Source organism: Typopeltis vanoorti, chromosome 1 (genome assembly GCF_054136105.1).
Source record: "Typopeltis vanoorti isolate ZY-2024b chromosome 1, IOZ_Tvanoo_1.0, whole genome shotgun sequence".
Lineage (NCBI taxonomy): Eukaryota > Metazoa > Arthropoda > Arachnida > Uropygi > Thelyphonidae > Typopeltis > Typopeltis vanoorti.
Window position 1 is genome coordinate 47867153 of NC_143549.1, and position 22941 is coordinate 47890093.

The window sequence follows — 22941 nt, forward strand, 5'->3', positions numbered from 1 at the left end:
ATAATTAAGCTATCCTTTCCTATGTCCTCTACACTGCATGATTTGCTAGTTTCTGCTCATACTGTGCTTTTGTTCTCCTTACTAACCAAGGCACTCTCTTGGTTTGTTCTTTATACTCTTTACGTAACTGATTATAAATTCAGCATTTTGACCTTTGGAATATATTCATACATTGATGCTGCTATTATTTCTCTGTCAGTTCCCAGGCATCATTTATTTTCTTACCAGTCAACTCCCTGTTACCTGCTAGAGCTCCTAAGGTTGTCACAGTCACCAGCCTTGTACTTCTACATGAATCCTTTTCTCACAGAAGTCTACATGTGGATAGCCACAACCCAAGTGATCACTCTCACTGACTGGAGGAAAATGCCAAACTCCACTCACATTTCACTTTCGTGAAATGAAGATCTAAGATTCTTGATCCTCGCATACCCTCCTTTACGTTTGGCATATATCTATGACTGTAGTTGATTTGTTGGTGATTATCATCTATCTATTATGTGAATGATATATATAGAACATTTTCTTTAATAAGTTGATAACTAGAGATGTTGTACTTTTTTTTGGTGAATTTTTAAAAGTTTCCAGTTATACAACATCAAACCCTTATACAACATCAAACCCTAGAACAGCACTGCAGATTGTTGTTGGCAAACACTTGTCAAAATTACTACTTTAAAGTTTAGCATCTAAACCTAAATTGTTAATCACTATTTTTATTTATTCATGTGTTTTTATTTTTGACTTTTCTCCCATAAATCTACTAATATAAAATGGTGAAGTAATTCCATGTGTTACTTTCTAGTTTGTATATTAATTTAGATGAGTTCTCAGAATGGAATAATAACGCATTTACTAATTTTCAGAATACTAATAAATGAATCGGTTTGGTGCAATGTGACTGGTAAGATAAAACCCAGAAACTTATGGTGACAGTTATCACTGGTAAATTTAATATGGTGTTTTAACAAGCACTTGTACGGCACTAGAAAACAAATATTTACTGCTTATCACAATGATTAAGTGCTGCCTACAGGTACTTGTAACATAAGAGTTTCAGCTAAGAAAAAAGAAAGGTGACAAAAGTATCAAAAATCTCATACAGTCACATATTTTCCATCACAAGATTGTGCAGGACGAATGGTGTGCAGTTTCTAGATGCGCGCAGTGATTTTGATGAACATAAGTATTAACTTATGTCCATCACCATAATATGAGAGAGGACATGAAAGAGTTGTTGGAAGAGATAAGAGTGAGAAAGTGAAAATAGTATGTATGTTACCTCAATATGATAAAAATGAATTAAGAAGAAGAGCGTTGATGGCAAATGATTCAATGCATAGGCTGTGTAGAAGGAATGGATGTGAGTTTTTGGATTTGTGGAGTGAGTTTGAGATAAGATTGGATTTGCATAAGAGGGATTTCTTACGCTTGAATGCATTTGGTATCAGGAGTCTTGAAAAATTATTAATTGATATAAGACAACACAGAGAGTCAGGGAAACTGAATTCTAATGGAAGAAATTGTGTGAATCTGTGTAACTGTGGTAATGATGGGAATAGTTATTATTATTGAAATCATTATAAAGAGAGAATGATAATGTGTTTGTCTGGTTCAGACCTATCAAGCATGTGCAGTAATGTCTGCATAAGTTAGAAATTAGATAATAACAGATTCTCAAGTTGTTGAACTGTGTCATACAGACTGCAGACTAGTGTATGCAAAAGAGCATTTAGGTAATTTATTATTTTCTGTACATGAATGCTAGGAGTATCAGAAACAAAGGAGTAGAGTTTGTTGCCTTGTTTAATATATTGGGACCTCGTGTTATAGGCATTAGTGAGACTTGGCTATCAGAAGCAGATGTGCTAACTGGTATCGAGTGCAAAGAGTACAGTATTTTTAGGAAGGATAGACAGGATGTGAGAGGAGGGGATATGCTACTAATGATATCAAATGTCTTGAATCCAGTTAGATTTGAGATATATGACTGCAACACCAGTAACAATATTTCATGTGGTAGTGACATTGAAGCCATCTGGTGTAAGGTGGAGTCTAACAAGATTGAAATTAAATACACAGTGGTGTGTTGTTACAGACCTGGTGGATCAGTTGCTAGTGACAAAGAAATGCATCAACAAATAAATATGATGGGTACATAAAGAGTAATCATAATGGAAAACTTTAATTATCTGAATATTGATTGGGTAGCTATGAAATCGCATGAGAAGATCAAGACTAAATTTATTAACTGTTGCAAAACAACTTCCTCAAGCAGCACATGACAGATTGAACTCAAGGTCAAAGAGTGTTCGTTAGATCTAATTATAGTGTCAGAGGGGGGGGTTTCAGTTAAAGATGTAACTATTCTACTTCTGGTTGGTGACAACGATCATGTGGGGAAGTGGCTAAGTTTATGAATGCTCCATTCAGAAAAGGTCACATACTTAACTGCAATTAGAAAATTATGACCACCTTGGGGGGGGGGGTATGCTGTTTTCTCTGCCATGTATCAGTTGTTGGGCAGGAAGGATAACAACAGTGTGTGGGGGGGAAGTGTTTAAAAAAATACTTAAATGATGCAATATCAGAAAGTGTCCCTAGAGTCTAAAGAATAAATAGAGTAGGAGTTAAATGGATGTGTAATCTAATTAAGCAAGAGATTCATAAGAAAAAGGATGATGTCAGTTACAATAATTATAAGCAGCAGAACAGAAGAGTCACAAGTGTTGTACAGAAAGTCTAAGGCTAAGTATGAAAAGAAACTGCAAGCTAAAGACAACCGAGAATTCTATTATTATTTTGCAAGTAAAAGAAAGAATTAAGTTGAAACAATAACTATTGAATGCAGATGGTATGTGGGTGACTGATGCAGAAGTGATTGTTTGACTAATGAGCAGCCATTTTGCTAGAAGCATATTAACCTGGTATATGCAACATTGAACTCTCCTCTAGCTCTTCACCATATGAGGAAACTCATGTGGATGAGGACAAAGTACTAGAGCTGTTGCACAAACTGAATAAGAATTCTGCAATAGGAACTGATGGGATATCAGCACAGATGTTAAAAGAGTGTTCAGTTGAATGGGCTATTCCCTTGACCGGGCTATATAATTTGAGTTTCCAAACAGGGAAGATTCTGCAGGAGTTGAAAGAATGTATGGTAATCCCATTGCCCAAGTGTGGTGCAAAGACGAATATATCCAACTAACAACCAATCATTATCTCAAGAATGGTGATGAAGATTTTGAAAATTAGTTACGGCTTGAATTCAGAAGTGGGTTGACAGAGACTATACTGTTCATTACAAAGTAGACTCTCTTTCAACCCATTTCTGATTGCAAGCCCTAAAACCTACTTTTCCAAAATTTACTAAGTTTAATTTCAGAAAATTTACTTTTCCAACTTTTACTAAGGGAAGGCCATATTCAAGCAACTTGCTCACATTCTATAATAATATTACCACTGAGTTATATTATTTTTTATTAGATAATTTTGAATTTTGCTAAGTCCTTTGACAGAATACAGCATGGAATACTGTTGCATAAATTGAGAATGTTATTATTAAGAGAGACCTCCAGGGAGTCAGGGACTCATCAAGGGAGGCCACATACTACACGCACCAGCTATCATACTTATTCTTGAATCACACTGCTTGAACTCATAATAACCAGTAGCAATCCATTCCAGTCATGCACCACCTTATGAGAGAAAAATCTAGACCTCATCCCCTCCCCCTTTCTTAGCGACATTCATTCTCAGCTGCCAAGGATAATCTTTTGTCCTTTCCCCACCTTCCATAAAATGAAAAATTCCATCAACCGAAATCCTGTATGATCCTTTCAAAAGTTTGTAAGTCTCAATAATATGATCCCTCTTTCTCCTGTTTGCTATTGTCTGCAGTCTACAAATTCTCAATCTGTCTTCATAATCTGTTTACACAATCCTGATATCATTTTTAAGTCCACTCTCATTTGCACTCTCTCCACTATATCAGAATCACAATGGAAACCAGGAGACCAGACCTGCACACAGTAGTCCAAGTGAGGTCTTATCAAGGCCTTGTAAAGAGGCAAAATGACATCCTTATCTTTACATGTAAATATTCTTTTCAACATTGCAATTATCTTTTGAGTTGTATTGCAATCATTGCTACATGGCCACTGAACTTCAATTCCAGCCTATTCAAATCATTCTGCAAGTACTGCATATCAGCAGCATTCCTGATTACCCTACCTATCTTTGCATCATCAGCAAATAGCTGTATGTCGCTTGTCAAATCCTTCCTATCATCATTAATGTACAGATTGAATAACAGTGGACAAAGCACTGATCCTTATGGTATATCACTGTTTTTTTGGTTTTTTTTAATCTTTGTACTGGTTATGGGCAGTACTACCCTTACATCTCGTCCAGACTTGATATAGGCCTAAGCCTTTACAAGTGTTTTACCCTATGCCTGTGCTGGTTATCATTGTAGTCATTCTCTGGTGGCAACGCCATGCCACCAATGTGCCCTCAAGGAGAGAACTTTTATATCCTTTTGCATAAGCCTAAGCTGTTTTAAATACTTATAGCTATCTGGCTTCATACACCATGTAAAGAGATGGTGGTGCTGGTAAACCTTGGAGTTGCCCATGCTTATCCCATATCTTACTAACTAGATCTTGGTTATTCTTATAATAGTTTACTTTATTATTATGGCTATAAGCTAGTGGGTGCCCTGTTCCCACAACCTGGGCATCAACTACCCAAATGTCGCCATCTCTTTTAATCACTAAGTCTGGCCTACGCAAACCCACGGAGGTCCTATAATGTTGTTTCACCACGGTCTCCCAACCTTTGTTTTTAAAATCATTGTTCAGAATGGAGACCGTGGCATCATGCCTCCGCACACGTATCCCCCCAATGGGTGTGGAAGCAACACTGGGCTATATGAGACAATGTCTCACTTTAGTGGCAGCCAGCCCTACAGTTTGAGTCATCACTATCCCATCAAGCTGTGTGGGCTCGAGTGGGCAGGGCATTGATCCTCGGCCTGATAAGGTCAATATACTCGAACCCAGGGAGGAGTCGGGTGCCATCCCTTACCCAATCATGCCGGGGAGGCACCAGATATGACTCTTTTGAAGGAGCACCATCTACAGAACAGTGCAGCAGAGATACCCATCTCTTGTGTTCTGTGGGTGCTGACTCAATTAAGATACCTTGATAATGGGACCAGCCTTTAGCCCGATTAAAGTCTTCTTGTATTAATGGGCTATAGAAAGCCTCTCTGCAGATAGGGGAAGAACATGATCTCATGGCTGAATGGATAGCCCTGTCCATTTGGGACAGTACCGAGATATATGTCCTACCATACACCAACTTGTGGTAAAAGTGAGGTAGGAGATAGTGAGAAAGGAAAAACCGTCTTTGCTGGGGCTTGAGAGCAGCTTTCCTCAAGAAGTGATCCCAGATTCTAGGATAGAAGAAACAGAAGACCTTCTCTTTGGGGGTGAACATGTATACCGAGGTATCTCCCCACTTCCTGGATGATCAAAGCATGCAACGGCCTCCCATGCAGGGGAAAACTCTATAGTCTCACCTTAAGCTTCTTGTCATGCGACCAGAGGGGACAAGAGCTAAAGAGCAGGACTTCTCTACATTAATAGAAAGGCCTCGAATAGAGAAAAAGTCAACTGTCCGGTTAAGGAGTTCCTTCAAGCCTACTTTAGTAGAGGCTACGAGAATAAGATCGTCTGCAAAGGCCATAGCATTAAAGGAAGAAGCACCTATAGAGTAGCCTATATGGCTAGGAAGAGAGTGAAGAAACTCATCTATGATGCAGTTAAATGAAAAGAGGAGATAGAGGATCACACTGGGAATAGAAGTCGCATGGGACTCTGTAGTGATTGTGATGGAGCTACCCAAGTATAGCTCCATAACGTAGGAAAGAAAGGGTTCTGGACATCCAGCAATAGACAGCGCTCGAAGGAGAGAAGGGAGATGCCATCAAAGGCCTTTTGGAGGTCCAGCGATGCCATTTATGTAGAGGCTTAAGGTGGCTTCGGGAAAAAAGTAGAGAAGAGAAGAAAGAAGATATATATATTCTTGGCACAGCTGTCCAAATGGACAAAAGCCCTCTGTCTATAATCATGCTGTATATGTTGCTGAAGTCGTTTAACTAAGATTTTATGATAGTCTAAGTATCACAGGGGATGGTAATAGGTCCAAAGTCTGATGCACATCTTGAAGTTTCTTTCTTCAGAATGAAGATAGTTCTTAAAGCACGTAGGTTTAGTGGTATTGCTTTACTGGTCCAATAAGTCTTAAAGAATCTTCAACAGCACTTTCCAAAGCCTAGCCGCAGGAAAGCCATCAGGTCTGGAGGCAGAGAAATTGGATGGAAGAGCTGCTTTGATCTCCTGGATGGAGACAGACTGGTATATTTGAAGGGCAGGAATGGATCTCAATAACATAGGTTGGTCATCATCAGGAGGTGTGGAGGTGGAGCAGAAAAGACTGTACTCCAGAATTTAACAAAATCATCATGTTAGTCTGCTAGAGGTGGAGGGGAAGCACCATCAAGAATGATCTTGACACATTGTCCTCCATTCTTTTTATAGAGGGCCTGCATAGCTGCATAGGCCCCTCTTCCTCTGCTTCCTGTTTGACAAAGTCATTATAGAATGAGACGTAGGCTGATGTTGATGAGGCATCAAGTGAATTTTGATGAATTAAATTTTGCAGAATCACTTCCTCCATAGACTACTTTTTGGTATCTGTCAGTCAGTCATCCTCTTATCCATGCTAATATTCTTTAACCCAAACCCATATTCTCCAATTTATGCAACAGTCTACCATGCTGCATTTTGTCAAAAGCTTTAGCAGAATCCAAAAGTATCACAGTGTATCCATTCCCCTTGTCTAGTTCAATGCTAACATTGTTATAGAATATGAGCAAGTTGCTAAAACATGACCTTTCCTTTATAAACCCATGTTGCTCATTACGAAGTAGAGATTCACTGCTAATCCTTTTCTGAAATCGCCCTAACCAATTTTTCCAAACTCTTCACCACCAGTCCTCAGATACTATTTGGTCGATAGTTGGTTGCATTGGTCTTTGGACCACCCTTGTGCAATGGAATTACCATACATTCTTTCCATTCCTGTAGAATCTTTCCTGTTCTAAGAATTCTAGATACCCAGTGGTGTGCCTCAAGGATCAGTCCTTAGTTCATTGTTCTTCGATCTGTACATTAATGACATTGAGAAGGAGTTGATGTGAGACTTCATGCTGATGATGCAAAGATGGATATGTGAGATAATCAGGAGTCCTGCTGATATGCAGTAATTGCTGAGTCATTGAATAGGCTGGAATTGTGGGCATATGAAAATGGCTTATTTATTTGAGGGGGGGTTGACGGGGTGTGGGCCCTTTCGACTATGCTTGGTCATCGTCTGAACACATGGAGGAAGCGACCATCAGACGACGACCAAGCATAGTTGAAACGGACCGCACCAAGTCGATCCCCTTCTCCCCCCCTCTAAAAATCAGTTGCTGTTTTCAACCCCTTCACCCTTTCCCACCCTATATAAATATAAAAAAAAATGTTTCACCCATCCCAAATAATAAAATATATATGTATCTTTTTTATTCGAAAAACCAGGTTTTTTTTCAATTTCTATTTAATTCTCCCACATAGCCTACCCCCCCCCCCCCCACACACACACAGTAGTTTGGACATCGCAGAAAGAAGAAAAGCCATAACACTCAGAAAAAGGTATGTGTAAATTTCTCTTCCTTTATGCTACATATATTTATTGGTAAATATACATCTACAATGCCCTAAGAATCCGTGAGTAAAAAAGCCAGTGACATTTAAACAGGGGCACTCCTAAACAGAAGCAGGCAAAATAGTCGTAAATATAATAGTTTGTTAAGAGGAGTAACATGGGAGTTTTCCCAGAAATAATATACATAAAAAAAGAAAGCATTGTGGAAAAAATATAATCAACATGGTGATAAGTATGCTCATGAGAATATAAAGTACAAGCAAGAAAGGTGCTAAATCAGATTTCAAGAGAATATGAGCTAAGCAAGCACAGTAAATCCAAAAGAGTTATTTTTTTTTATATGTAGCATGTAAGGGAAAGAAAAGATAACTTTACCCAATGCTGATGTTAGGAAAGCGACAGAAGCAGAAGAAATAGTTCAGTTACTGAATGATCACTTTGCAAGTATATGTCATCAAGGTGTTTTAGCTGCCAAGCCTATCAAAGAACATTGGTTTTGGTAATCTTTCCTGTGTCATTCTGTGGAAGCAACCATACCACCTGGGATTAGTTCTGCTAACACATTCCTGAATGCTAACAGTGACAAGTTCTTTCCTAAAATTCTCAAAATTCTCATTTTTAATGTAATACAGCCACTGATTATATCTGTTTACCCCACTAATTTTTCTCATACTATCATATCCGAAGTTCATATCATATCTCCAGTCTTTTGATTAACTGTTTTATTAAGTTGTATAATAGTAGGTGTCCTCCTGCGATGAGTCTTCGGACTCCTTGGAGGTGTCACGAATACTAATAATAATAATTTCTAACCCAGCTCTCAGATCTATAAGAGTTAAAATTGGTTTGAATACTGTTTATATACAGCTAATTTAGTGTTTTCACCCATTTCTTTCTTGTTTCATTTAAATATATTCAGCTGACTTTGTACCATACCAGCTATACTAATTCTGCTGTCTGTTTCCATATTTACCATCTTTACTAATCATTGTACCTAAATTGCTGTAATGTTTTATTCATTCTATAGGTTCACCATTCAGAATACACCTGATGTTTTCATTGTTTCTGCCTATTTTCGTTGTCTTTTTATTACTCATTTTCACACCAAATGTATTACAATATTTATTCAGTTTTCAGACTTCTACTGGATTTATTCAGAAGTATAAATAACATCATCTGCATAAAGTAAAGAGCTAAGATTAACATTGCCCATCTTGATATCACATTTTATTATTATTATTATTATTATCTGAGAATTCCAGGGAGTCAAAGACTCATCGAGGGAGGCTAAAAATGAAAAGACGATATCCTATACACCCGTTCAAAAGTTCTGTAATCCACATACTTGCAATCTGTCCTCATAATCTAAATCCCATAATCCGGATATAATCTTTATAACTCTTCTTTCCATAGCTTCTTTATCCTTTTCCATGGAATCCAGGAGACCAAATCTGCACACAAAAATCCAGGTGTAGTCTTATAAAAGCCTTATAAAGAGGCAAAATGACTTCCTTGTCCTTGCATGTCCAGGTTATCCTCTGAGTTGTATTTGCAACTTTTGCTGTGACCTTTGAACTTCACATTCCTATCCACCAATATGCCAAGATCCCTTGCCTCCTCAGTTTCTTGTAACATAACCCACTAATATAATATGCTACTGGAAATCTAATCACTCTAAAGTGCATAACTTTATACTTACTAACATTAAACTGACAACCATTTTCTAGCCTATTAAAATCATTTGTAAGTGCTTGAAAATCAGTAGCATCCCTGATTGTCCTGCCTATCTTTGCATCATCGGCAAACAGTTGCACATCTGATGTTAGACCCTGCCTGATGTCATTAATGTATACATTGAACAATAATGGCCCAAGGACTGAATTCTTAGGTACACTATTAGTCACCTTAAATCTGGCAGATTTACACCCACTATATACAACTTTTTGATATCTCTCCATCAGCCATCCCCTCATCCAAGTCAAGAGTTTATATTCTAATCTCATATTCTATAGTTTATGCAATTTAATACTACTTTCCTTCATAATGCATCCATACAAACAATGAATAACAGTGCAGGTAATGTGCATCCTTATCACACATCTAATTTAACATTAAATCATTTTCTTATACTTCCTTCAATTCTAACTGCTGACTTATAGCTTAAATAGAGACTATGTATTGCTCGATATAATGTCCCATTTACACCATATAACTGTAACATTTTGAAGAGCTTTCCTTTTGGCACTTTGTCATATGCCTTTTCCAGAGCTACAAAACTCAAATACAAATCCTTGTTATATGCCCAAGATTTCTCAACAATTTGTCTTAAAGCGAAAATCTGGTCCTGACAGCTGCTATTTGTACTGAATCCAGCTTGTTTTTCACTAGACTTTCCTTCCACAATTTTTCTTATCCATTTCTCAAGTATACCTGCTTAAATATTACTAGGAATACTCAGTAGACAAATGCCTCTGTAATTCTCACATTCAGTTTTTTTATTTTATTTATTTTTTTTATGGACGGGTGCTATGAGAATTCTGTTCCAGTTATCTGGAATTCGACCCTCTGACCAGGTCTTCTGAATTATGCAAAAGCAGCCACTATAAAACTTTTTATTCTGGAGGAAGTAGGGAAGACAAGAGATCTGGGGTTGATGATTGATAGAAACCTGAAGTTTAGGGCACATATTGCAAAGGTGGTGAAGGTAACACAGAGGATTGCTGCAATTATGAGAAGGACACTGACCTGCAGAGATAAGAGGGTTATCATTCCGTTGTATAAGTCTCTGATCAGACCACACTTGGACTATTGTTCTCAGATTTGGTCCCCAGGATTTGAAGGGGATAAATTAACTGTGGAAAGGATACAAAGACAGATGACAAAGATGGTTTCAGGACTGTACAAGGATAGTTATGAGGATCGGCTGAGGGAATGTGGACTGCAGAGTTTGGTGGATAGAAGAAGGAGAGGTGATATGATTGAGACTTTTAAACTGTTGAGAGGTGGTTACAGGGTTGACACTGGGGAGTTCTTTCGCTTGGTTGAACAGCAGGAAGGAGTGATGACAAGAGGCCATCCCTGGAAGTTACGAAAGGAAACTGTGAGCAAGAGAGTGAGGAGTGGTTTCTTTGCGTGGAGGGTGGTTGAACCGTGGAATGCATTGCCTGATGGAGTGGTGAGAGCGAGAACGGTCAATGAGTTTAATTTTAATTAGGCTTTGTGTTTCTTAGGGGGGAACCTCCCCTCGATGAGTCTTGACAGACTTTATGTTCTTAGGAAGAGGAAGGAACCTCCCACGATGAGTCTTTTGACTCCATGGAGGCCTGAATAATAATAATAATAATAAATTTTGAGCATTTCTGGTCAATTTCAGGTTTTTGATGACTTATTATATTCCTGAGTGAATTCTTGTTGGGAGTTTTCTACCACCACGCTGACACTTCTCGTTTCATTTAGCATTCCTTCAAAGTAATTACTCCAGACATCTAGAACATCTGTAGTTTTCATTTCCTGTTTATCATCTCTAATTCCTTTTCGAGTATTCTTTCCTCTATTTCTAAGCTTTTTCAATAGTCTACAGAATATTTTGCCAACTTCCTGATTTATCTTCTATGTTCTTACAAAAGTCTTCCCATGACTTTTGTTTAGCTAGTTTTACACAGTACTTCACTTTCTTATATTTTTCTCTGTATTCTCTAAGAGCATAAGCTGACTTACTTGCCAGGAACATTCGACATGCTTCCTTCTTTTCTTTCACTGCCTCTTTAATTTTCTTGGTCTACCATGAAGTTCTAATTTTTCTATCTTTACACTCAACCTCACCACATGCCTGTCTGGCTGAATTAGTTAATGCATTCTTCAAGGTTTGCCAATGAATCTCCAAGGTTTAGTTCTCATTTTCAGATTCTTTCATTTTTTTCTTCAGTGATGTTCTGTAATTCACCCCTGAAAGCTGCTGAAATTTGATTTATTTTAAAACTTTCTTACACACACTCTTATTTTCAATATGAAATTCAGTTTTATCTTGCTCAAAACTAAATTGTGATCACTTTCTATTTTCAGATCCTCTGTATACTCTTCTGTCCTAAACTAGTGGAATAAACATTGATATCAGCTATAATATTGTCAGTGAGATGAGACTTTTCTTATTTCTTGCATCTTATTTCCATGTGAATTTGTACACATTTTTATGTTGGAGTATGGTGTTAGTAATAATTAATCCATGTTCCTGAACACAAATCCAGCAAGCATTTACCATTATCATTAGATTTGCAGTTCAGTTTTCTCCAAATTTTACCGAAACATATCTGTATGCCTGGTAATCATTTCCTACTCTGCCACTTAGATCTCCAACAAAGACCAATTTTTCCTTTTTTGATTGTGCTAGCTGCATTCTCTCTCTAATGTCTCAAAAAATTCCTCCATTTCTTCTTTAGTAGAACTTTCTCTGGGACCATAAGCACAAATAGTCTCTTTGTTCAGTTCCCCATTCTTATGTTTGCTGCCATCACTCTACTTGATATTGCTTGCCATTCAGATTATCCTCATATTTAGTGTTGAATACAAATTTTTATTTGTTACTGAAAGATCTCACCATAAATGGATGCATCTTTTGATTTGATTTCGTTGATTGATACTATCAACATGAGAAGCATCCATGCTTCTTATGTTAACCCTTATTATTATTATTATTATAAGACCCCGTGGGATCAAAGAGACTCATCCAGGAGGTTGTCATACACATCTCATCATATTGTGCTATAAACACGTTCAAATTCTCTGCAGACACCACTCTCTCAGGCAGTGTATTCCACTCATTCACTACTCTCAATGCAAAAAATCTGTTTCTCACTCCTTTGCTCGCACCTCTTCTTCTTCTCCAATCTCCCACTGTTATTTTTATTTTTTAAGAAAATCCTTTTCAATTAATCCTATAATAATCTCTTAACTTGTATGTCTCTATCATATCACCGCTCCTCCTCCTATCCACTAGACTTTGTAAATTTCTTCATATTCAACATTCCAGAGATCAGAAATTACTTTGGTTGAAGAGAGAGAGAGAGAGAGAGAGAGAGAGCCCAGTTGCCTCTGGGCTCTCTCTCCAACATCTCTTCATCTTTTTGAAAACAGTGACTAAATCCGTGCACACTAGTCCATATGTGGCATAATCAGGGCCTTATACAGTGGAACCAGAATCTCCTTAATTCTGCAAGTGAGTGGTGTTCTCTGCATCATTGCCAGAATTCATTGTGTTGATCTCACAATTTTGGCAATGTGTCCTATATCCACCATCAGCCCAAGATCTCTTATTTCCTCCACCTCTAACAATATATCCCCACCAATAGTAAATTCTATATTCCAAAATTTGAAACCTTACATTTTGCAACATCGAACTGCATCCCTGTTCCTGTGCCCAGTTACTCAGCTTATTCAGGTCTTGTAGTTCAGCATATGCTCTACTCTTCATAGTTCATCCCAAATTTGCATCATCTGCAAACAACTAAATATCTCCATTCAAGTTGTCTCAAATATCATTAACTCATCATCCACTGCTCTCAACTATATTCTCTGCTGCAGTTGTCTTATACCATTTTCTCCAATCAATGCTATCCTATTATAATCATTTTTTTTTTTTTTTTGCTGGCTACATATCAAAAGAAATTCCTAGAATTATTATTATTTTTCTTTTTATTTATTATTTTTTAGCTTTATTAGCTAACTGCTGCTCATACTGCACTTTTGCAGTATGAGCAGCAGTAACTAACCAGTCACCCTCCTTGCCTGTTCTTTGTATTCCTCATGAAATAATTATTACCACTCATCTTAATGCCTGCATGATGCCTTCTTTCTCTATATTTGCATGCTTTATCTCTTCGTTCATCCATTTCACACCTATCTTATTTAACCTTCTGATCCCTGGAATATATTTAGACATTCCTTCTACCAGATAGTTCTTGAATAACACCAAAACAGCATTGATCTCCTGTCTACGTAACTCTTCATTCTATGCTACAGTTTCAAGCTGTTTCCTGAACTTCTCATAATCACCTGCCTTGTAGTGCCACATATACATTTTCCTCATGGAAGTCTTCACATGGTGAGTAACCACCCAGGTAATTCTACTCTCACCAACTAGAGAAAGTTTGACACCTGATTTATAATAATATCATCTGATCAGATGATCAAACCCAAGATCCTCATTCCTCATGTGTTCTCTGTTACATACTGCCTGAGGTAGTTGTCCCTCAAAAACTCAAACTCATTTTCTTTACTTCTGATTACTATCTTGTCATCCCAGTCTATATTGCTATAATTAAAATCATCCATAATGAGCACCATTTTCCTGTTTGCTTGCTATGCGCTTATACATTTCATAGCCACTACCCTTCACATTACCAGACTATACCAACATCTGAATAGGCGTTTCATTCTATTTGCCTTTATGTCACAAGATCAAAAGAAAGCTGCAAGACCTTGAGCTTTCTTTTGATGTTTTCAACTCTCTCCTCATATCCATAAAACTAATTGACCATATCTGAGCAAGAGTAATCTGGATGTGGTGTTATTAAAGCCTGGCGAAGTGGTAGAATGACTTTTATTTCTTTGAGTTAGTTTCTATGAATTAGCATGTTTTTGACATAGTGGCTATCTGATGTGATGATTTAATATCTTAGCAATGTGGTCGCTTTCTGTCAGTAATTTATTGGATACTGCTCTATAGAATTGGTCACTGTTATTCCTCTACTTTTTATTTTTATTTATTCGTATGGGGTCCCCCATTCCTCCACCATCCCTTAGGACAGGTTGAGCCCTCTTCATGAGGGATTAAGTATATATGTCATGACTATAGATCTTGTGCATTCATGGGTCAGTTTGCCAGTTCTGAGGGATGAAAAATCTGAGTTTTTTGATGAAAAAAACCCTCTACCTCCATATGAGACCATATAAGACATCTTTCGACTAAACCTCTTGTTTAGTCAAAAGAGACCAGATAAAGGTTTCTCATGTCATGGACAGAAATCGAGCCCAGGTCTTTCCGACTAAAGTGCTTCATCTATACCGACTCAGCTATGGAGGCTCTATTTCTCTACTTAACACTGAACATCTAAAAATATGAGTAGCTTTTGATTGACATCTATACACAATCAGCTTGAAACTTATCAAACCCACTTCTTATCCTCTTCTTGTTGCATCTAACTATCTATTCCACCTCCAGAATACTTTCTTCATCTGAACATTTTCTGGAATTCCCTTTGAGTTCCTTATGTGTGGTGTTGATATATAATCATTGCATTATAGCTGTATTTAACATCTGCATTACTGAATTAATTTTTGCTCTTCTTATTTTTTACCCTTTCCTCAAAATTGTTCACTGAATTTGCAATTTTTGAACAATTAATTATTTGAAAACTTGCCTGAAATTATATCTTATCATAGTTCCAGTTAGATCTGCATAGAAATGTACTTATTTAAGTGCAATATAGAACAAAATCAACTGATCCTGCTATATATTAAATATATTATTTAACTTTGAGGTTGACAAGTTATAAATGGAGTAAAAAAATTTGTAAAAATTATATCAATTTTGAAAATTGCTTTCATTTTTAGAATCCAAGTAGCACTTAGATCTGAGTAGAATTTAATGTTTCTAAATGTTTATAGAAATAAAATTCTATTGAAGTTTTCAATACATTTCACTTCTTAAGTATTATTATTATTTCGGGCAACTCCAAGGAGTCAAGAGACTCATCGAGGGAGGCCCTAACAAAGAACAACTATTCGACATTCACACAATATCTATCATACCTCGCCTTGAACTCATTCATGGTCTTAGCACTCACAACAGAACTCTGGCAGCTTATTCCACTCATTTACCGCTCTCCAAGTAAAAAACCTAGCTCTAGCACCCCTGCTAACCACATTCTTGCCCAGCTTCCATGTATGGCCCCCTAGTCCCCCCACCACCAGTCCTATTCTCAAAAATATCTTCTGGATTAATCTTATAGAAACCCTTCAGTAATTTGAATGTCTCAATCATATCACCCCTTTTCCACCTATCAACCAATTTTTGCAACCCACAAATCTTCAACCTGTTCTCATAAGGTTCATTCCACAGACCTGCAATCATCTTGGTCACTCGTCGCTGGATCCTCTCCACCTCCTCCCCATCAAGAAACCCTGGCACCCATATCTGGGCACAGTAGTCTAGATGGGGTCTTATCAAAGCTCGATATAGAGTAACAATAACTTGTTTGTCTCTGCTTGTTAAAGAATTTTTCAGCAACCAAGTGATTTGATGAGCTGATTTAGCCACTTTTGCAATGTGCCCCCTAAACTTCAACTCTCGAGCCACCAACACTCCCAAATCCCTGGCCTAATCAATCTCCTGGAGTACAGTTCCACCAATGTGATATACTGCTGCTGATCTTTTCACTCCAAAATGCATAACCTTACACTTTGTCACATTAAATTGACATCCATTTTCTCTAGCCCAGTCCTTCAAACTATCCAAATCATCCTGCAAAATTTTGACATCCTGTGCACTCACAATTGCTCTACCCAACTTTGCATCATCAGCAAACAAGTGAACACTTCCTCTAAGATCCTTTCCTATATTATTAATGAACAAATTGAAAAGTAGTGGTCCAAGAACAGAACCCTGCAGCACACCACTAGTCACAAGCTGTCTTTTGGACTCCACTCCTGAATAAACCACTTTCTTGTATCTCTCCATCAACCATCCTCCTATCCATCTTACCAACCCTATATCTATCCTCATCTGCTCCAGTTTACTGATTAGAGTTCCATGTGGTATCCTGTCAAAGGCCTTGGCCAGGTCCAGTAGAATCACTGTAAACCCATTACCCTTATCCAGTTCAGCCATCACTGTGTTATAAAACATGAGCAAGTTACTGAGGCATGATCTACCCTTCACAAAACCATGTTGTCCCCCATACAGTATCCCATTTTCATCTATCCAATCCTATATTTTCCTCTTGACTATTTTCTCCAAGACCTTGACAATGATTCCTGATATGCAAATCGGTCGGTAATTTACAGCATTCTTGGAACCTCCTTTATGCAGTGGAACTATTTTCCCCTCTTTTTACCCCCTCGGGACTAACCCAGGACCGAGACTCAAATTAAACAAAATGGTCAAGGGTACTGACAATTCTTTAGCCGCATCACATACGACACGAGCTGGTATACCATCCAATCCCACAGATGTATTGACATTGAGGTTTTGCAATAGACTACTCACCTCCACCTCATTCACCACAATTCCCGTATAATCTATTGGTTCATTCATTTCTGCAATGTCACCACCTGGATGATATACTCTTGCAAAGTGCTTGCTCAGTAATTCAATTATATCAACTGATTCGGTTACCTTCCTACCGTCGGCATTCTTTAAAATCATTCTGCCATATACATTTTTCGTTTTACTTGCAACATATCGAAAAAACTGTTTAGGATTCTCTTTAGCTTGCATGGACAATGTTCTTTTGTAATCCTTTTTCGCTTTTCTTACCACACTCGTTATCCTTCTGGCCTGCACTTTATACCGTTCATGTGCCTGTTGGTCACCTTTCTCCTTAAATTCCCCTTCATAGTTGTTTCTTTTTTTGCAGCTCAAGCTTAATGGTATTATTCATCCATTTAACCCCTACTTCATTTATTATTCAGACTCTAGGTGTACAATCAGCCATTGCTTCATACAAACACTTCTTAACTGCCTCCCATGCACTATCAACTTCTAGCCCTTTCAGTTGTACATACCATGGCACTGAACCAATCAATCTCCTAAGCTTGTCTAATACTTGTCTAATACTTACCATCCTGATAATTCCACATGTACTCTGTCTTAATTGAAAATTCCACACCTTTAGCCACCTCCCAAGTTAAGACCCTATGATCACTCTCACCAATTGGTGGCAACGTAGTCATATTTGTTACAGCCAAATTCTCAGATGCAATTACAAGCACTCTCTGACCCCTAGTATTTTCCATTACATGCTGTCGCAGATAGTTGTCCCTTAATAACCGCATAAAATCCAATTCCTTCCTCCCATGTGCCCTCTACTCTTTCCAGTCAATGTTACCATAATCGAAATCACCCATAATAATCACCCTCCTTCCACTCATTTCTTCTATTTGCTTATGCATACTATCTCCACCATCTATTCCATCACCTAGTCTATAGCAGTACCCAACTGTATATTTAGTTCTGCTAGTTTCAATCTCACACCAAATAGCCTCAAATGTGCTCTTTTCTCTATCCTGCAGTTCCACTTCTATTCTCCTTGGCTGTAGCTTATCAGCTATAATCAATAATACACCTCCTCCCATTTTATTCTCCCTGTCACTCCTGAACACACCATACCCCTTACATTCAATCCCACTAGCTGTGTCATCCTCTCTCAGCCATGTTTCACTAATGCCAATAACCTGTGGTCTGGAAGTGCCAACCAAGGCCAAAAATTCTTCCTTCTTGTTCCTAATACTTCTGGCATTTGTATTGTATGCTGATTTAATTGTTGAAGCATTGAAACATTTTAAGCCTTTGAGTATTATTTTTTGTTGATATAATTAATACATTTTCTTAAATTGAAATACTGTCATATTCTTCTTTTTATTAAATTTTAATAACACAATTTAAAATTATGCAGGACCTTTAGCACGAGTATCATCAGGACTCAAGGCACTGGAGGTGAGGGATGGCTTAGTAAACTCCTTCATGTACGAAAAATTGAACCAGGTCATGATTCGCACTCCAAGTTACTTTCTGATTCAGAAGCACTTTATGAAATGCAGAGTAAGTACTGTAAATTCTGTCTTGCATATTTTGCAGATGGGATCTGGTATTTTACAAAATATTCCAGATGCCACCTGTTCTTTTATCTAGCATGTGGATTGTATTATGCATACATAGCACATGGTAATTGAGACACATCTTTGATGGTTGGAGGCAATCTTTTTCTCTTCTTTATGTAATTGGCAAATTAGCTAAACACACACACAAACAAATAATTGTCCGGACACTAGCAATCTATAATTGATACCAGCAGACAGACCCTAATATTGGGTATGCCCCTTTGGCTTTGGTCACATATTTTTTTGTCTGCTGGTATCAATGCACCCTTTGAAGGAGGCTTTCCGCCAATATGCAGCAGACAGTTGGAATTTATCTCCATTCCTCCATCAAAGCTACATTAAGTTCAGTGACAGATCGAGGACATGCTGCTCTGGACCTCAATCGCTGCTCAAATTCATCCCACAGGTGTTCGATGGGATTGAGATCAGGATGCTACACAGGCCACAGCAGTCGTTTAACACCCATCTCTTAATACCATTCCATAACAGTAGCTTTGTGTCATAGGGCAGTGTCCTCTTGATAGTAACACAGGTCTGTTTCATAAAAACTCCACAGTGTAGATATTACGTGATTATCCAGAATATCAAGGTAGTGAGCTTTCATGGAATCACAGACAACAGCCAGTAGTCCCACTCCAAACCATTACAGTCACCCCACACCATTACTCCACCACCACCACAGAACTTTACTGAGGTTACAAACACTGTGGTGGTAACAAGCATTTGCTAGGCTGCCTCCACATCCAGTCATGAGACTGGAAACTGGTGAATCTTGATTTATCGCTCCAGAGTACCATTTTCCATTGGTCATTTGTCCAGTTCGCATTCTCTTTGTACCAGGCCAGATGAGCCACCTTGTTTGTTGTTGCATTGCTTGGCTTGTGTGCCACTGCTCTTCTGTGGAAACCCAGTAAATGGAGTTATTTTCAGACCATATGTGCTCACCATGGTATTACTGGTGCTCTGGAACTCATAATGGGTAGTCTGTGGCAATCGTAGTCATTTTTTGCATGCCACGTGTTTTAACATCCTCCTCTCCCTGTCAGTTATTATTGGCAGCTGCCCTGGATGACCATATGATCAACAAAAGGAGACATTCCTGCGCTAGTAATGCTAGAACAACTCCTTTTGTTGATTATATCACCAACCATTGATTTTGGATACTCCAGTTGAGCAGCAGTAGCACATACGGACATGCCACCAATGTGACAACTCTCTAAGTCACTTTGTATTGTCATACCTTGAATATTCCATAACTACTGCACTTCAAATAACAGGGGTGTCTGTACAATTATTGGTAGATGTGCATGTGTATGTTTGTGTGTGTGTGTGTGTGATGCGCTGCACTGGAGAAGTATCTTGACTAGTAACATTTTGAAATGAGTTTGCAAATTAAATTGAGCCCTGAGTGTCATAAATTTACAATCTCTTTGTAAAGAAATTTGATATATTTTAGCTTTAGTTTTATGATTAGATCTCATTTTATGTGGTTACCACCCACAAAAGGTTATTAGTAAACCTATAGCACATTTGGACTGTGGGTGGACTAACATGGAGAGGAGGAGTTGTGGAAAAAATACAAGCCATGGAGTTTCAAGAAGGCTCCTGGGATCACTGTTTGCATTGGAGAAGAGGATAACAAGGCAACAACTGGGCTGTGGAAATGTCTATAGAATTTTAAGTAAATACTTAATATTTGTCAGAAAAGTAATTCATATGACATTAATTGTATTAATGGGAGTTTATTATTTCTTGGCTAAGTACGTGTTCAGCAAGCATTATGCATGAAGTTTTTTCACTTGGTTATAAAGTATATTATACTTGACACGAAATTATATTCTTGTTTTAATCCTTATCCAAGTGTGAAGCATCTTAGTGACAGATATTCTAGCATTGGAGGTTGTTGTCGTCTTCACATCAATTGCCTTAGTATTCCATAATGAAGAGTGTCTCTTCCAGGGGATTTTCCTGATTTACTTTGCTTTGTTTATTGGATTTCTTTTAATGTTATTTCTTCCACTGTATAGTTAGTACTTAGCATTATATCAGTTTTAGATTCATTACTATCTTGCCATAAGTTTTGGATGAAGTCCAGCCAAGTTTTCTCTGGTTATTTCAAATTTCACTTTTTCTTTTACCTCCTTATTCATATTTCTTAGAATTTAGTATGTATTTGATCTCTTCACTGTAAGATCTGATCTGTTTCCAATTTTCCTAAGCAGTGATCTCATATTTCTCTATTATTTTTCCAGCATGCTTTTCTGCTTCTAGTAATTTATGGTTATCCATTGTTCACATACTTTTTTCTTGTCTTTGATTGCTTCAATGAAAAAAAAATTTTCTCATCCCAGTTTCTTATCCCCCCCCTTCCTTCTTGAATAAGAACCTTGTGATGGTGACAGAAGTCAGTGCTTTTAGCATCTGAGTTTCTACCTCAGACTGGTGCTCTGGAACAAGAGATTGCTTACAATGACTCTGAGAAAGCTGAAGCCTTCACAGATAACCTAGAAAGGCAATGTAGTCCAAATTAAAATCACACAGATCTAAATATCATAGGATAAATACACGGCCAAGTGTGCAGAGAAAACAGAAATGCCAACCTTTAAAACATCATAAGGGTTCACATCAAGAAATTAAATACCAAAAAATCACCAGGATCAGACAAGATCTCAGCAAATTACTGAAATTTCTCCCCCGCAAAAATACTATGGTTGAATCAATGCAGAAGTCATATTTTTATATATAAGCAGCAAAATGGTGTACCATATTTTTTTTTTAGAAATGGATACAGACTTTGAGATTTTTCCATATAATACTTTTCAATCATAAAGATTGCCATAAATTTACTTGGGAAACATCATCATCAAATTCTTGACATATACCCTAGATAACAGCTAATAAGATACTAGATAGCAAGTATTTAGAAGTGCAGAAAGAGAATCTGATCATTATCTCTTACAAGGAAAGATGGTTTAAAATTAACCAAATCAATGAATAGAGCAAATTACTTGCTCCAGGAATCTTTTAGAGTTCAACTTTTGGATGATAAAAGTATTAATTATCTTTATTTGCAAAGAATAAATGAAAAACTAAAGCAAATAAAAGAAAATAATGATATAAGGATAGAATGAAACCATTTAAAAAACATTAATAAATGCAGCAACAGAATGCCTTGAAACAAAAAGTAAATGGAAGAGGAGTACTGTGGTAATTTGGTTTTTATCCTGGATGAGCTGTTTTATTTCTACAGAGAGTCAGTCAGGGGTAGAAACTCAGACACTAAAAGCACTGACTTCTGTCACCATCACAAGGTATTCTCTATTTCCTCAATCATAATTATGTGCAGAAATGGACTAAGGTTTACTTGGAAAGCTGAATCTTGTGGCCATTATAAATGCAATACATATACAGTACATTATAAATGCAATTCATTCACTTCCCTTCATGCTGAAAACTTGCAGATATTTTCCTAATTTCATGCCAGGAAAAGAGTTGTAATTTCCACAAGACCATTGTCCCATTTGCCTGCTTTCTTGCATAGGCAAAGTTGGCATGCACATAACTCTTGCAGCTTCAAGAAGCAGCAGAAAACACCCAAATCATTCCAGATGAGTAATTCAGATTCAGGAAAGACACTCCACAACACAACAGAACTGCAGAATTGTTGAACACATCAACCAAGGATTCAAATGGTCACAACACTCTGGTACAATCTTCTTGGACATAGCAAAATCATTTTACAATTCATAAACTATTCCAAGCAAAGTTCTCAACACTCCTCATTCTCTCATTAAATCCTCTCTCTCTCTCTTCTTTCTCATCTGTCAGATGATAGGTTGAGTTCCTTATGAACAAATCTTTGCCATCTGGCTCTATCTCTGGCCATACCTGTCTTCTCTCTGAAGCTCGATAATGGTGATCTTTCCTTCAAAGACTGTAGCCAGATTCTTTCTGGTTTGCCTCTTGATCGTTTTCCTCCGGTGATTCAGTTGAAGATTATATTTAGTAACCTCTGAGAGGATGATATCTTCTCTATAGTTTAATTTGTGTTTGACTTGCTCATTTGTTTTGTGTTCTGAGCGATGAGTGTTATTTATTTTTCTTAAACATTTCATTTCAAATAGTCTGATTTTCTGTATTTATTTCTGATTGATTGAAATCCTGTCTCAGCAACTGCAAATTCAAGATATAAATAAACCAAATAAGATTCACAGATAAGTCTCTCCAAGGTTCCCTGTTATCCCAGTGCTATTTTCCATCTAAGTGGCAGATCTTCCTAAAATGCTC

The 22941-nt window shown here is 37.5% G+C and overlaps 1 protein-coding gene across 1 annotated transcript in view; it reads left to right on the forward strand.

Annotated features, from left to right (window-relative positions):
• LOC150109954 (protein NipSnap-like) overlaps nt 1-22941 on the forward strand; it is a 162882-nt gene that overhangs the window by 2270 nt on the left and 137671 nt on the right. Inside the window, exon 2 of the mRNA XM_090416040.1 lies at nt 18450-18595. Coding sequence (XP_090272166.1) covers nt 18450-18595 — 146 coding nt within the window. The remainder of the gene's footprint in view (nt 1-18449; nt 18596-22941) is intronic.